The following is a 16,419-nucleotide window of genomic DNA, read 5'->3' as shown; positions in this document are numbered from 1 at the left end:
GTCAGAAGTGACTATTGAAAAGCTGTGTGCCACGAAAATTTCAAAGTAATCAGGAACAAGCAGCATGTTTTTAAAGGAAAATTCTGTTAAACCAATTTATCGGAGTTCTTTGAACAAACATACACTGTAAACAAAGGGCAGCCTGAACACATTTTGTAATTGGACTTCCAGAATGTATTTGGTAAGGTACCACATAAAAGATTATTGCCAAAAATGAAAACATGGACAGATGATTAGCTGGCTAGAAAAGAAACAAGGAGTATGCATTAATAATTGCAGGATGTGACAAATGGAAGCCCACAGGAGTCTGTGCTGGGAGCTCAACATTTTAAAATTCACATCAGATGGGAGTGATTGGAATGAAGGTATGCTAGCAGGCACCAGCAAGGTATGTAGGAAAATATGTTGTCAAGAAGAAATAAGGAAGTTGCAAATGGATATAGATAGTCGAGTGAGTAAGCAAAAGTTCAGCAGATGGAGTATGATGTGGACAAACATGAAATTGTTTACTTTAGCAGGACAAATGAAAAGCAGAGTGTGTTACTTCATGGAAAACTATAGAATTCTGATGTGCAAACAGATTTAGATTTTCTGGTGAGTCACAAAAGTTAGTTTGCAGGTACAGCATGTAATCAAGAAGGGTAATGGAATGCTACCCTTTATTGTGAGAGGAATTGAACATCAAAGTAATTATGTGATGCTCATTCGGGGTATTGGTGAGATCACATCTTGAATACTGTATGCAGTTTTGGTCTCCTTATTCATGAAGAATGTAAATGCATTGGAGACAGTTCAGAGGAGGTTTACCAGATTGGCACCTGAAATGAGTGGGTTGTCTTATGAGGATAGTTTTGAAAAGCTAGGATTGTTTCCAATGGTGTAGAGAAGAATATGGGGTGATGATTGAAGTATACAAGATCCGAATGCAGAAAAGTTATTCCATCTTGTCAACCAGTCCAGAATTAGGTGTGACAATAATAAATCAAATCAAAAGCCACGTGTTGGACTCTCCCATCATTGCAGATAGGCATATTTATCAAGCTCCTTCTTCTGGTAATTGTTAAATATTCACCGCATTCACAGCTGGACAAGACAAAACTACAGCACTTAGATTTCATCCAGTGGTTGTGGAATCATTTCTCTCTGTCTATCACAGTTTTAAAACTAAAGGCTGCCCTTTCAGGAGAGAGATAAGGACAAATGCTTTCTTTCTGAGGCTTGTGAGCCCTTAGAACTCGCTGTCTCAGAAGGTGGTGGTGGAGCCAGGGTCACTGATTTTTTTGTGAAGACAGAAGTGAATAGTTTTTTTTGTCAGACGGAATCTTGAGCTATCAGAGTAGATAGGAACCTAGAAATTGGAGCACAAACAGATCAGTTTCATTGAACGGTGGAGTCAGTTCAAAGGAGTGAATGGTCAACATCTGCTCTGTTTAAATGTTCATATATATTTCTCAGATTAAGTCATTAGCTGCTAGCAGATAATCCATTGTCCAGCTTCACAATTCCTTTCCTGCACATCAATGGCGGAACATCATATCTGGGTCATAAATCAGCTCATTAAAATGTGCCTTCATGAATTAGCAGCTCTAATTTGCTGAGGAAAAAGCCAGAAATTCCATTTTGTGCAATGAATTTCAACAGAATATAGTATATTTATAATTTCTTTGGCTTTTTCAAGACAAATGTCATAGAGAATCAGAATTTATGATCTATCTCATTTAATGCCCAAATGTTTGACAACAATTAGTAATTTAATGTTATTTTTGGAGGTGGCACATACTGCTGCCACAGTGTGTTAGTGTTGGACAGCTTCAACATTTAAGATGGTGGATGAGGTGCCAATCAATCTGCCTACTTGGTCCAAAATGGTGCTCAGATTCTTGAGTGTTAATGAAACACTCACAGCAAGTGCAGGGTATTTTATCACACTCCTGACTTGTAGTTTATGAATAGTCAACATGCTGTAAGAAATTGGGAGCAGAGTTTCTGACCACAGAATCCCTAGCCCCTGACCTACTCTTGTACAGATAGCATTTATATTACTGATGTAGTTGAGTTTCTGGTCAATATTCAACCCAGGATAGTGAGGATACCGTGAATGCACTGACACTGAATGTCGAGAGATAGTGATTAGGTTCTTGCTTTTTGGAGACTGTCAGGTGCAAATATTACTTGCCGCTTATCAGTCCAAGCCTAGATGTTATCCAGGTCTTGCTGTATATGAACACAGATTCTGAGGAGTCACAAACAGTGCTGAACATTGTACAATCATCTTGAACATCTTTATTCTGACATATTGACAGAAGACAGCTTACTGATGAAGCAAGTAAAGGCTGCGACATTGACACTACTGTGATGTCCTCCTGCAGTGATGTCTGAGGACTGACATTATTTACCGCCAACAACCACAACGAACTTGTGCTACCTTTGATGCCACCCACTGGAAAGATCCCCTTGCTGCTCATTGCTGAGTAGATATGGCTTGATAGCACTGCTAATGGTCTCTCCAGTCCACTACATTGCTGACAATTGAGCATGAGCTGATAGAACATAAATTGGCCGAGTAGAATTTGTTCTGTCTTTTATGGACAAGATAGTCCTGGGCAATTTTCCATACTGCCAGGTAGAGGCTTTAATGGAAAAGATTGGTTACATCTACAACTAATTCTGCATCACAAGTCTTCAGTACTGTCGCCAGAATCTTGTCAGGGCTCAAAGCCTTTGCAGTATCCAGTGCTTTCAGTTGTGTCTTGATATTTTCTAGAGTGAATCAAAGCTCCTTAAGATTGATATCACTGATGCTGAGGATCTTCATAAGAAATCAAGATGGACCATCGAGTCGGCACGTCTGGCTGAAGATTGTTGCGAATGCTTCAGTCTTGGTATGACACCTGCTCTGCCCAAGACTAAGAAATTACAGGGAGTTGTGAACACAGCCCAGTCCATAATGCAACCAATTTCCAGCTTTACTTCCTGCTGCCTAAGGAAAACAATCAATAAAATCAAAGACCCCTCCCACCCTGGTTATACTCTCTTTAGTCTTCTTCCAGCAGTCAGAAGGTACAATAATTTGAAAGCAAGTTTGAAAACAGCTTCTTCCCTGTCGTTATCAGACTCCTTAATGGACTTTAATCTTTCTCTACACCTTCTCTGTAGCTGTAACACTATATTCTGCATTCTATTCTAATACCCTGATGTACTTACATATGGTATGATTTGCCTGGATAACACACAAAACAATGGTTTTCACTGTATCTCAGTACATGTGACAATAATAAATCAAATCAAAAATCACGTTTTGGACTCTCCCATCATTGCAGATGGGCATATTTATCAAGCTCCTTCTTCTGATAATTGTTAAATATTCACCACATTCACAGCTGGATATGACAGAACTATAGCACTTAGATCTCATCCAGTGGTTGTGGAACCATTTATCTCTGTCGATCACAAGCTGCTTCCAATGCTTGGGATGTGAGTCACTGAGCATTGTAGTGGCACCAGTTTGAATTGCTCAGCTTAATTAGGCATAACCAGGGGAATACATCATTTTATTCTTTGATCGACAGATTGAAAATGTAAAGTGGATACCACTTTAAAAGAAGATAGACGATTTACGGAGTTGTTTGCAGTTTGCAAAAAATGCATGAAACTGATCGGTATGAAACAATGCTACTTTTTGAGGACATTGAGTCCAGATATAGTGGCACCATTTGTTTTGTACTCAGGAGAGCTCAGTATAGAAACTTATCTCTGATTGGTCAGGCTGCAGTTTATCACATCCTATGAGAAGAGTGAAATGGGGAAAGAGGAAATCAAGGATACCACCAGAAACTAGCTTCATCAATCTTTCTCTCTCTGTTCTTTCTGAGAAATTGCTCTCTCAATTTATCAGAAGTGTATTAAATCTGAAAGGATTCTAAAGCCCAAAGACAACAAGACTGACCTCAGGTCCACTAGTGAATCAGTGAATTGCAGATTGACCATCACTCTGTAGGTAACATCAAGACATCATCAAAGTATCAAGCAAATTCTAAAACTAATTCATTCAATTTTCTGATTTGGACTACTGACATAGAACTGTGTTCTTCAGATTATTGTTTTCCCTCCACTCAGAGTATTTGTGTTTTGCCTGTTAATTTTCTTTGCGTACCTGTGCGGGAATTACATTTGCCCAATCTTGCAAAAAGAAATGACTATCACAATTGAAAAAGTTTCATCATATATTCAAAAATCTGAAAAAAGGTAAACTGCATCAGAAAATGCTTTAAATTTTAAAAGTGAAAAGACTAAACATGATTTAAAGTAGATTTCTCAAAATAATGAGAATTCTTTTTCAAAATCTACACTTGTCACATACCGATGTCAATGGGATATGATTAAAACATTGTCTTACCTGTCTGCTATACTACCCTTCTGTATTTCTCGTATAAAGATACCAAGTTCACCCATACTGTCATTCTTCAGACCAACCACACTGAATCCTAGACCTCCCATTGCCGGTTTGTTTAATTCAATATGTTCAACTTGCCTTTCCTGCAAATTATATTTTAGAAAAGTGAAATAATAAAACGTCAATGTTAAACTTCAGGTAAAGTGCATAAATACCTAAGACTCAAATATATTCCTTTACCAGACTAGACATTCTCCTTAGTAGTTGAGTTGACCTTCCTTGACATCTTTTTTAACCTTGTTCCTCTTGCTTATTTTAATCAATGGTCTCGATGTTGAAGGGATTCACTATTTGCATTAGAATAGAGAATAGAATAGGAGCAAGAGTAGGCCATTCAGTCCCTCTAGCCCACCTCCATAGTTCTATAGGATCATCGCTAATCTGGCCTAAACCTCAACTCTTTCATGCCAGCTCCCCATACCCCTCATCCTTTCAAAAAAAAAGGATCTACCTCAACTTTAAATACTCCACAGCACTCCGGGGTAGAAAATTCCAGGCATCATTGTTCTGAGAAAAAATTCCTTCAGATGTCAGTTTTAAAAGAAAGTGCCCTTATTCTGTAACTCTGTCCCTGGTTTGTGATTTCCCCACTGGTGGAAACATTTTCTCAACATCTATGCGCCTCAGAATCTCACATGTTTCACTAAGATCAGTCTTCATTTTTCAAAACTCTCAGGCAGATTTGGAGGATTTGAAACATAGGGAGAGGCTAATAGGCTGGGGCTGTTTTCCCTGGAGCATCGGAGGCTGAGGGGTGACCTTAGAGGTTTATAAAATCATGAGGGACATGGATCGGGTAAATAGACAAGGCCTTTTCTTTGGGGTGGGGAGTCCAGAACTAGAGAGCATAGGTTTAGGGTGAGAGGGGAAAGATTTAAAAGAGACCTAAGGGGCAACTTTTTCATGCAGAGGGTGGTGCCTATATGGAATGAGCTGCCAGAGGACATGGTGGAGGCATCTGTATGGGTATATGAATAGGAAGGGTTTAGAGGGATATGGGCCAAGTGCTGGTAAATGGGACTAAATTGGACTAGGTTATCCGGTCAGCATGGACGAGTTGGACTGAAGGGTCTATTTCCATACTGTACATCTCTATGACTCTATGTTACTAAATAAAAATCATTCCTACTGAGGAGAAGCACCACAATTGTAATGGATGAGAATATGAGAAAAATATCCCAGATAATAATAGCAGTTAATATATTACATCGGACTTTAAAAAAATAACACTAAAACTGGACAAATCAATGATTACACTTTCAAATCACAAACTCTTGTGCCTAGTAGCATTGTTAAGAGGCAAACTGATCAACAAGTCAAAATAATCAAACTTAATATTAGTGTAACTCACTCTTTCCTGTTATTTACTCTAAAATGGGACAACAAAAGCATGCCACTTTCAAAATAAATGCATTTCATGTCTAATATCCCATTACTGCTTAGTGGCTTCTTACCTGGAAGTTTCAATGTTTGCATGTAGCCAAAATAACAGAATAATTTTACATAAATATTGTTGCCAGTATTTTCAGAATTGTGAAATAACAGATTATTTTACATATTAAAAAAAACACTAACCTGAGCCAAACTTTGAATAATTTTTTCGAACTCATCCTCTGTTCTTTCAGGTATATGTAGGAATTTTGGTTGGTCATAAATTGAAGTATCTGGAAACAGTTTTGTATCTTTGGCCAAAGTTGGCTTATTAACATCTGCATTGAACACCAAAAGCCCCGCTTGGGAAAAGTCAAAGTTAGGAGATGCATTTGTGGACATGCGATTCAGCTGTGGACAGACAGACATCAAGTTGTATTTATACAATAATATTTATTTGAAATCTAACAGCACTAAGTAATAAGCAGGCTGCTTGGGAGAAAGCAAATACATTAAATAATAATAAAATAAAGTCACTATAGTCCCAGACGATGATAAGGCTGCTCTGTCATTAGACACAGAAACATCTGATGCTAGTTCAACTTAAGGATAACCACACATCAGACCAGGGGAGAGGTTGAGAAGGACACTCCTTCATGGTAACCTCAGCTGGTGTGGCAACTGAACTTATGCCATTTGCTCTGCATCACAAACCAGCCTTCTAGCCAATTGATGTAACCAACCCCCATCTGTATTCACTCATTGTAGGAAGATTTTTCAAGTTGCGATGGGACGATGTAGATCCATTCCAAAGATGTCTAAAGTTTTTGCCCAGTCTGGAGTGTACGGTTTGTAAACTAATTGCTGCATGACTAGAAGTAGAAAACTTGTATCTGCACAAAATAATTATATTTGTGAAAAAATTGCTTTCTTCCCTTATAACAAGTACAACATTATAAAAGTCAAATCAGATACCACTAATCTGAGAATGCAATGTATTTATCAAAGAAAGCAAAAGACAGAACCATACCAACAAATATCATAATAACATGTTGAAGTACTTGCCTGATCCTTAAGCTGTTTGATTGACTGCTGAAGGGTGAGTATTTGATTAAACAGGGGGCTTGCAAGTGTGTCACGTAAAATATTTAACTTCTCATTTTGAGAGGAATCTCCTTTCTCACGCAATTGTGACTGCAAGCGTGCCACTGCTTGCAAAATCTGTTGTTTATCGACTGTATATTGAAAATTCAGAAAAAAATTAACACATTCTAGTCAATCTCTCATGATACTGTTTACATTAACTGAAGATTAATCATGCTGTTGCAATGAAGGAAGTATCTGTACTATTGGCATATCGTAGATGTCTTTAAGTGAGAACCTTAAAGGGATTGGGAGCTAGAGCTTAGAAGTGAAAGGAGTTGAAGATGAGATTATGACCCCGTATTTCTAGAAATGAGTGCTGTTTGGAGAAATTTTTGATTGAGAGTTCCAGATTAAGAATGTAACAGCACAGTGGACTAATCAGACCAAATTACAATAAGTTACATTTGAAACATCCAAATCAGGGAAGAAACACATAGTACCCAGTTCAAAGATCAAAATCCCAGGATGTCCAGAAGAATATATTCCATGTATTGCAGATTTCCTACATCACAGTTTCTCTTTATTAATTTCTTTGAAAAGGCTTTGTAATGAACAGTTATCATAATTGAAACATCACATCTTCCATTTTACTATGGGTATCGTCATGCTTCTTTTTTGTCACATTTCCTCTGCCACAACTTGTTGATACCTGGGTAAGCAGGTCTATTTTTAAAAACACTCTCTCATTCGGCATTGAGATCAGGTGGACAGCCTTTTTTTTCCACTCAGCAGAAAAATTCTCTGTTTTTAAATATTATGCTGACTAGCAGAGAAGCTAGACTAGTTTTGAAATACCCAAGTGTTTCATACCACAAGGTCAAAATCAAGCAGAATAGTGTTGGTTATTACTGTTTATTTGTAAAAATAAATAATCCGTTGCTTTGTGCTCAATTCTTGATCAGATAATGGAATATATTTTCCTGGAAGCTGCTAACTCAAAGCAGGCTACCTATAAGTTTCTAATAGTCACTGTCACATGAATTTCTCCTTTCCATGCAGCAGTTTGAGTCTGACACAATGCCAAGGGAATGTTCATCCATCCAGATGTTCATAACTACCGTTAAGTTTAAAAAATCAATTATGGTGAAATATTCTCATGAAAGACAAACCATGAAGTTAAAATTTCAGCCCCTTCATTTTAAACAGCAATTTATTTGGTAGAAAACTGCAAATGTAACATTGCTATTCAAGAAAGGAAGGCAAGAAACCAAAGGTCAGTTAACCTATCACGTCATTAAAAAAGTGCTAGAATCCATTATTAAGGAGATGGTGTGAGGCCATTTTAGAAAATTACAATAAAATCAGACAGACTGAACATGGTTTTGTGAAAGTAAAATCATGTTTGAAAAATGTGTAAGATTGAGTTGTTTTCCAATAATTAATCATTTTGATTGTATTAAGCAAGAGCGGGACTAAATTACATTCTTATAATCAATTTCCATAAGGAAACAAGCCATATGGAAAAAAGACCACTGATTGTTTTTCTAGCTCAAGTTAGTATAAACTTAGAGAAACAAACATGACAGTGTTTTGAAGTAAAATCACATAGTCAAAGACACAGCTAATTTTAAAATCGTTTATCATCATAATGAAGTATGCAACAGGCCTGTGGCTACTTATATATTACTTTGGAATTTAATTTGACCTTTATAGTTGTATCAGTTGGAACATTTGAGATAATATTAAATCACTAGGAAGTGACACTACACAATCTAGGCAGACACATAAATTGCCTCACTGGCACTGCATAATATTGGTAGCGATCTATGGAGTGAGTAAGTAAATAGAGATAAGCTGTTCGAAAATGGATAAGCTTATGAACTGAATGGATGTCAAAGAATGAATGAGGAGACGGTACAAAGTGATATCCATAAGGCGTCGATTACTTTTAAAGAAACCAAGCAGGATTTGGGTTTAGCCAATCTGATATCGATTATGTGATGTTCATGCACTAATATTCAAATTACATTTCAGAATGTCTCTGATCATGCATGGGGGTAGTGGCTAACTAGTTTGATAAGTGGTGGCTCTTAGTGATTTGGTGCATAAGAAAGACTGAAGACAGAAAGGACCTTCAGTCACCAGAGCAGGAGACCTGGCACCCAAAGTGGATTAACTCAAAAACATTGCTTTTTATATATTATTCCTTTTGTATTTATGATAAACTTAATAAATCATGTGAAACTCATGAAAACATGTTTGGACTTGGATGCTGGTCCTGTAACCAAATCAGGACTAATAACCTTTTCGAATAGGTCTCTCCAACTATAATTAAAATTAATTTTGGCATTACAACTGATGTTATAAATTGATTAGAGTTCAATGAGAATGTAACAAGTGTAGTGTATTTGGAATCCGATAAGGGACAGCATTAGCGATGACCACATATAATGTGATACAGTAGCATTTATAGCACATCAGCAATAAATGCTCGCCTAGCCAGAGATGCCACACGCAATGAGTGAATTTTAAAAAATTAGGAAACAGTGTTGGGATAGATAGCTTTCAAGTTGGAAAATTACAAGAAATGAAGCACACATTTCAACTGATTAAAATATAGCCACATGGATATTTATTGATGAGACACAAATAGGTAGAAAGTCAACTCGCGATGAGGGTGACCAAATATCTACAAATGGATACAGATGGGTTAAATAAGTGGGCAAAAAAATCAAGTTGTCCTCTTGGACAGAAAGAATATAGAACCAGAATGTTATTTAAAAGGAGAAAGTCTGCAGTGCAAAGGAATCTGGGTTTCCTTGTACAAGAATTGCAATCATTCATTTATAGATACAGCTGTAGGTACAGCTTTCAACGCAGCAAATAGAACAAGGTGGAATAGGAATCACAAAAATTTTATTATACTATTACAGCTAATAGATATTACAGTTGCTTAAGTAGTAAACAAGTGGACTAAGACAATACCTGTTACAGGCTTTTCTGGCATGATTATATCTTCGTTTCTTCAGTCTTTTTTCAAAAATCGATAACAGTGAGAAATATTACTGTCAAGAAATACAAAAACATACATCATATTCAACTCAAATCTACTTCAATAGCCAAATTGCTTCGCTATTCTGTATGTTTTTGCTCTGATCACCACAGTGGGACATTTTTGGCTTTGCTGAAAGACACCAAAGATTGCATGGAATCAACCATTAGGTATAAATTTACTTCTCATATAGCAGCTTTTAATCTGAAAGTCATAGGTCCCTCATCATATTAATCTATATCCAAATCCAGCAACTGAGAAATTTACACAGACCTTCGAGGTTTACTTCATCCAAAATGGAATACTCACTCCCTCTTTGAGGTCACATTCAGCAAGCTTAGCTACAGCTGACACAGCCAAAAATGCTCCTGAAGTTTCACCAGCTAAGTTCATGTAGCAAACACGAACGTTGATATCTTATCCAGTAAGGACCATCCTTCTTATTGTGACAAAGGAATATAGAGTGAGCTGGAAGTGACTGAAGAATTTCTGCCTCACATTTACAGATGCTCCTCTTCGAATTTGATGTTAGACTGAGTTAGACTGTCTAATCAACCAACAATTTCCTTAGGTACACTACCCATTTGTCTGGCTTACATATCAGATTGCCAAGTCAAATAAGTTTCGTGGTCGAAAGATGGCATCATCATCTTTGAGTTTCCCAGAGTTCAATAGAATGTGATTACCTCCTCTCCCCTTCAATCCACACTTTCCACACATCTCCACCTCATACACTCACCAAGATTAGTCACCATAGAACTAATGAGAATGGTTTTGACTTTTTGGTTCAGGGTCAGCAAGTACTTCTTCAAACGGAATATGGTGAGCAATATTACTCACCACAAGAAGGTGAGAATGCATTATTGACATCTGCCAAATTACAAGATTTAAATACATTGTATTCTCTGACATTTCTGAGAAAAACATTTATCCGTTTAATATTGCAATGAAACCAAATAGCATGTGATCCTTCTACTCTCACCTGTATGATTTTACATAATATGACCTAATAAAATGGCAATCATAGACAGTTGTGCTTCTTCTCAACAGAACAATTGGCTGGTCAAGAATCCACTGTCAACTCTTGCCATTTGTGCAATCGACGATATTAGATTTCAATAATTCATCCATGGTAGGAAGGTAGTTAAATAATTAAATAATGTGAAGCCAGTAGCATCAGCAGATTTTTCAATCATGAAGTGTTGTCAAATACCAATGTGATTAATCTCAAATATTGTGTATTTGCTCGTAGGTTCTGCTAATATTCTTCTGAAAAATTGGAAGTCCTCATGTTCAGTTGAGTCATATTGATCATTAGTATTTAGCTGGTTGAGCTTTCAAATATTCAACAGATGTTTAGGATTGACGCACACTTTTCTACTCAGAAATAGGAACCCTTGATTTCTGCTGATTGACAACTGTTTCACAGTGTACAGATTTCAGTATATTAAGAGGATTGTCAGCAACCTTTGATTCATAGTTTTGCCCGTGAAGTTCTGTCCAAAGCTTTTTCTTTTATTCTCTTCAATCAAAGAATTTTTTTTCATACAATATTATAATAATTACTCAGATATCAAATTTGAAATTACCAAGATGACTGTTGAGCTATATAATCTCTTGTCATTTCTGATTCAAATGAGTCAACTGTTATGCATCTTCTATAATCAGCATATCATCACATAATGATAATATGCATGCTCATAAATGCCCCACTATTCTAGGTCATCTTCCAAAGACATTTGCTGTTGGCATCAACCACTTGGGTGTGCATAAGAGTCATTAATTCTATTACTAAAGAACAAAAACAGAACTTGCTAGACAAGCTCAGAAGGTCTGGCAGCACCGGGGGTCTAAGGAAGAGTCTTTGGACCCAATACGTTAGCTTTGATTTCTCTTCACAGGTGCTGCCAGACCTGCTGAGCTTTTCCAGCACATTTTGTTTTTGTTTCTGATTCAGATTCACAGCATCCACAGTTCTTTTGGTTTTTAATCTGTGATGGAATGGTTATTTTGGACTTTTTCACACTCTGAAAATGTCCAACTTCCTTACAAAACTTGCATTGGCATGATAAAGCTTCACAGAGTCTTCGTATCTTTTTAAAGTAGAGATAAATAGATTCTTGATAAGTGAAGGGGTGAAAGAATATCGGGGTAGGCAAGAATGTGAACTAATCAGATCAGCTATGATCTAACTCAATGCTTGAGCAAATTCGAGGAGGCAAGTAGCCTTCTACTATTCACAATTTGCAGATTCATATGGACATTGTTTATGATTTTTTAATTAACTCCATACCTGAAACACCAAAGAATTTAAGGATTTCTTTTTGTAATGAACTTCCATGTGATATTTTGCTGATAGAGTCAGAGTCCCTGTAGTATAGAAGCAAACCATTTGGCTCAGCGAGTCTACACCACCTCTCTAAAGAACATCCCACCTAAATCTACATTTTACCCTTTTCCCTAAATCTGCATTTCCCACGGCTAATCCACCTAACCTACACATTCCTGGACACTACAGGAAATTTAGTATGGCCCATCCACCCAACCCGCACATATTTGGACTTGAGAGGGGAAACTGGGACACCCAGAGGAAACCCAAACAGACACAGGGAGAACATGCAAACTCCACACAGTCAGCCCGAGATTGGAATCAAACCCAGGTACCTGGTGCTGAGGCAGCAGTGCTAATCACTTAGCCACCATGCGTTAAAGTTGCTGAAGTCTTATGAGCTTCTTAAGCTAGGTTTGTTTTCTGTTCCCATTATTCTCTCATGTTATGTTTGGACTTTGCCATCTCAATAGTTCTTTGTAACGTGTGATCATGTTTTCATTACAACATATCAGAAAGACATGAATCAAATATTCTTCTGACAAATCTGTCTCAAAGCAGTTCTGATTATGAAGTACTATAATCAAAACTCTAACAATGCTTAAGTATCATTTAAAAAGTTCTCAACAGGCTCTTCAAAAAGCTGTATTATTTGACTCAATCTTGCACTCTCCATTACATAAACCATATTTGCTATAAAGCGATTGTTAAATGCTCTGACAGTAGTCATAGAGATGTACAGCATGGAAACAGACCCTCTGGTCTAACTCGTCCATGTTGACCAGATATCCCAACCCAATTTAGACCCACCTGCCAGTACCTGGCCCATATCTCTCTAACCCTTCCTGTTCATATGCCCAACCAGATGCCTTCTAAATGTTGCAATTATACTAGCCTCCACCACTTCCTCTGGAAGGACTTAAGTCACATCAGGTATCCTACATCAACTGCTGTATCCAAGTTTATGATTCAGATTTTTTTCCCTTGTAGCTCTGGTAAGACTCTATTCAAGTTTCTTCCAATATTTTTCAATTGTTATAGATATTTTAAAATTTTACAAGCAGGCTTAATACTGCTATTGGTGCTGATGCTCTTTAAACAGCTGGCTGCTGTGTGTTTTTGAACTGAATATCTAAAATCACATTCAGTTTTCTGACTGGAATCTTTTCTTCTTTACTTTTCTTAAAAGACTGTGGCTTTCATAAAACTGAAGATTTCTTCAGGCAGTGCCTACTGCTGCCACCATATTACATTTGGCAAAATCTTCATCACTGTCAACATCTTACAATACAATATTCTAAACTATCTGCAATGCCTTTGGTAAATACACTACCACAAACCCTTCTATTGGTATTAAGCTAAGCTACTGATAATAGGAGGGGAAAGATGACCCATGAACCATATAGTACGCTCAAGCTTCAAGGACAGTAATAATTTATAATAATGGTTGCTTTATTAAATTATATTACATCTCAGGTACATATGGTTTCTTGCAAGACATTCAGTGCAAGTTACTGCTTCTGAAACATCTGGTACACAGAAACTGATTAGACATTGGCAAGCTACTCTCAGGAAGATCCCTATATTACGATTGGCAGGGTTTAATCTTATGATGTCAATTAACTCTTTCCAGTACTAACTGTCTTATACAATATTCTCAATCACTGTCTAGTTGGATGGCACTCGATTCATCTGACTGCATTATTAAGGAGGTAAAAACAATGACTGCAGATGCTGGAAACCAGATTCTGGATGAGTGGTTTCCTGACGAAGGGCTTTTGCCCGAAACATCGATTTCGCTGCTCCTTAGATGTGCCTGAACTGCTGTGGTCTTCCAGCACCACTCATCCAGAATCTGACTGCATTATTATGTAACCAGTCATTAACCTGCATTGGTTAAATTTCTAGTTCCTGCTCTGTTTATTCTGATATTATAAGAGAATATACATTGGTCTTCCTCCACTTTGGAGCTAAGTATTGCTACTTGACAACAGACAATAAACTAATGATAACCAATCCTATCTTACTATCACTTATTGCAATTTGTCTAGTGTCTATAAATTGTTACAATGCTTGTCCATCATTTAAGTACTGAATGAGCAAAAATTTCCCCTGATGAAATAATAGAATGATCAAAACCAACATATACATTCCCTAACTGATGGCATTATCCCTCTCTCTAACAAATGCCTGCAATTAAATAATATGGTTTGCAATCTTATTGCTGTATTTGACATCTGAGATGAGCTACAAGCTGTAAGTCTGTGTCTTATTTCTGCCATCTATGAATCCTTTAAATCACCGTGACGGTCTTCTTCCTCAGGAGGCTAAGGAAATTCGGCACGTCCATATGGACCCTCACCAACACCTGCAGATGCACCACAGGAAGTATTCTATCTGGGTGCATCATGGCTTTCTATGACAACTGTCCTGCCCAGATCCGTAAGAAATTACATAAAGTTATGGAAACTGCCCAGACCATCATGTAAACCAACCTCCCATCCATGGACTCCAACTACACTTTTGGTTGCCACAGAAAGACAGCCAACATCAAAGATACCATCATCCCCGTTATACTCTCTTCCAACCTCTTCCATCAGGCAGAAGACACAAATGCCTAAACATGTGTACCAACAGGTTCAAGAACAGCTTCATCCCTGCTGTTATTAGACTGCAGAAAGGACCTCTCTAATTTCAAACCAATATTAATCTGCTTTTGTCCATCTCCTGTACAGGTGTAACCTAGTATGGAGAAAGTGAGGACTGCAGATGCTGGAGATCAGAGCTGAAAATGTGTTGCTGGAAAAGCGCAGCAGGTCAGGCAGCATCCAAGGAGCAGGAGAAATGTCGATTCTCCTGCTCCTTGGATGCTGCCTGACCTGCTGCGATTTTCCAGCAACACATTTTCAGCTCTAACCTAGTATAGAGAAAGTATATGGAAAGAAACCTGTGTGCCTCGCTCTGTTTAAACACTCCAGGTTCTGCTTGTACTGTCCAGTTTTCACTGTACTCAGATACATGTGACAACAATAAATCAAAACAGTATTTTCAAATGACTTCAGCCACTACTGTGGTAACTTCCATTTTATTTCATGTTTTTTATATAACAAAATCAGGTTTCAATAGCTTGCAATGAAGACTGAGAGAGCCTTATCACTTGAAATGGAGAAATCAGCGTCTATAAACGGCTACAGACTATCCTTAACATTTAAAAACTACACGTATAATATAAATAGTTTCTAACAAATAATAAAATTTTACAAGGGTCATCACTATGACAGCAATAGTAAAGAGCGCATTGAAGATTTAAATTCCTGATGAATTGGGACTTTTTTTTTACAACTCACAGTAACGACTGGTATTCAGCGTGTGATCGGCCCAATACAGAAGGGAAATGAAAATTTATTAACTGGGCAACTTCAATATTAACCAAACATATTTATCTGACAATCACCAATTTGAATCAAGTGCATTGAAATATGGATAAAATCTTTCGCAAGAACGTCAGCTCCTGATCGGATAAAAAGTTTGCTCACACTAAAGTTTGGATCCAGGGGAATTCCTCAAGTGGCAGCTCCAGCTCCAGGCCCGACTCTATTTACACTTGGCAATTTCACCGACCCGCCTCCGAGAAACCTGGCTGCCGTTACCCCGCGGCAGCTCAGCTGTACACAGCCGCCGCTCCGAGACTTTCCGTATGTCCCCTGACCTTGGCCCTGAGCCCTCTCCCCAGAGACCGGCCCCGGCTCAGCTCTCCGGCCTCACCTGCCCGAGCGGAAATGACATAACAACCAGAACACTCACCTGAGACAGGAACACCGCCCCTCCCGGGAAAACACCCCCACCACCCTCCCCCCCCCCGGGAAAACACCCCCACCAGCCCCCCTCCCCCCGGGAAAACACCCCCACAACCCCCACCCCTCCCCCCGGGAAAACACCCCCACAACCCCCACCCCTCCCCCCGGGAAAACACCCCCACAACCCCCACCCCTCCCCCCGGGAAAACACCCCCACAACCCTCACCCCTCCCCCCGGGAAAACACCCCCACAACCCTCACCCCCCCTCCCCCCGGGAAAACACCCCCACAACCCCCACCCCTCCCCCCGGGAAAACACCCCCACCACCCT

The 16,419-nt window shown here is 38.4% G+C and overlaps 1 protein-coding gene across 2 annotated transcripts in view; it reads right to left on the bottom strand.

Annotated features, from left to right (window-relative positions):
• patj (PATJ crumbs cell polarity complex component) overlaps nucleotides 1-16,055 on the bottom strand; it is a 384,258-nt gene extending 368,203 nt beyond the window's left edge. For both annotated transcript variants that reach the window (XM_060830432.1, XM_060830434.1), the window contains exons 1-5: nucleotides 15,828-16,055; nucleotides 9,896-9,975; nucleotides 6,890-7,059; nucleotides 6,029-6,235; nucleotides 4,397-4,536 (exon numbers count right to left, since the gene is read on the bottom strand). In XM_060830432.1, the coding sequence (XP_060686415.1) occupies nucleotides 4,397-4,536; nucleotides 6,029-6,235; nucleotides 6,890-7,059; nucleotides 9,896-9,917 (539 nt within the window). In that variant the 5' untranslated portion in view covers nucleotides 9,918-9,975; nucleotides 15,828-16,055. The remainder of the gene's footprint in view (nucleotides 1-4,396; nucleotides 4,537-6,028; nucleotides 6,236-6,889; nucleotides 7,060-9,895; nucleotides 9,976-15,827) is intronic.
• Between the last annotated feature and the right edge of the window lie 364 nt (nucleotides 16,056-16,419).

This window comes from Hemiscyllium ocellatum, chromosome 9 (assembly GCF_020745735.1).
Source record: "Hemiscyllium ocellatum isolate sHemOce1 chromosome 9, sHemOce1.pat.X.cur, whole genome shotgun sequence".
NCBI lineage: Eukaryota > Metazoa > Chordata > Chondrichthyes > Orectolobiformes > Hemiscylliidae > Hemiscyllium > Hemiscyllium ocellatum.
Note: the sequence above shows the minus strand (reverse complement) of the source record. Positions and strands in the feature narration are given on the sequence as shown.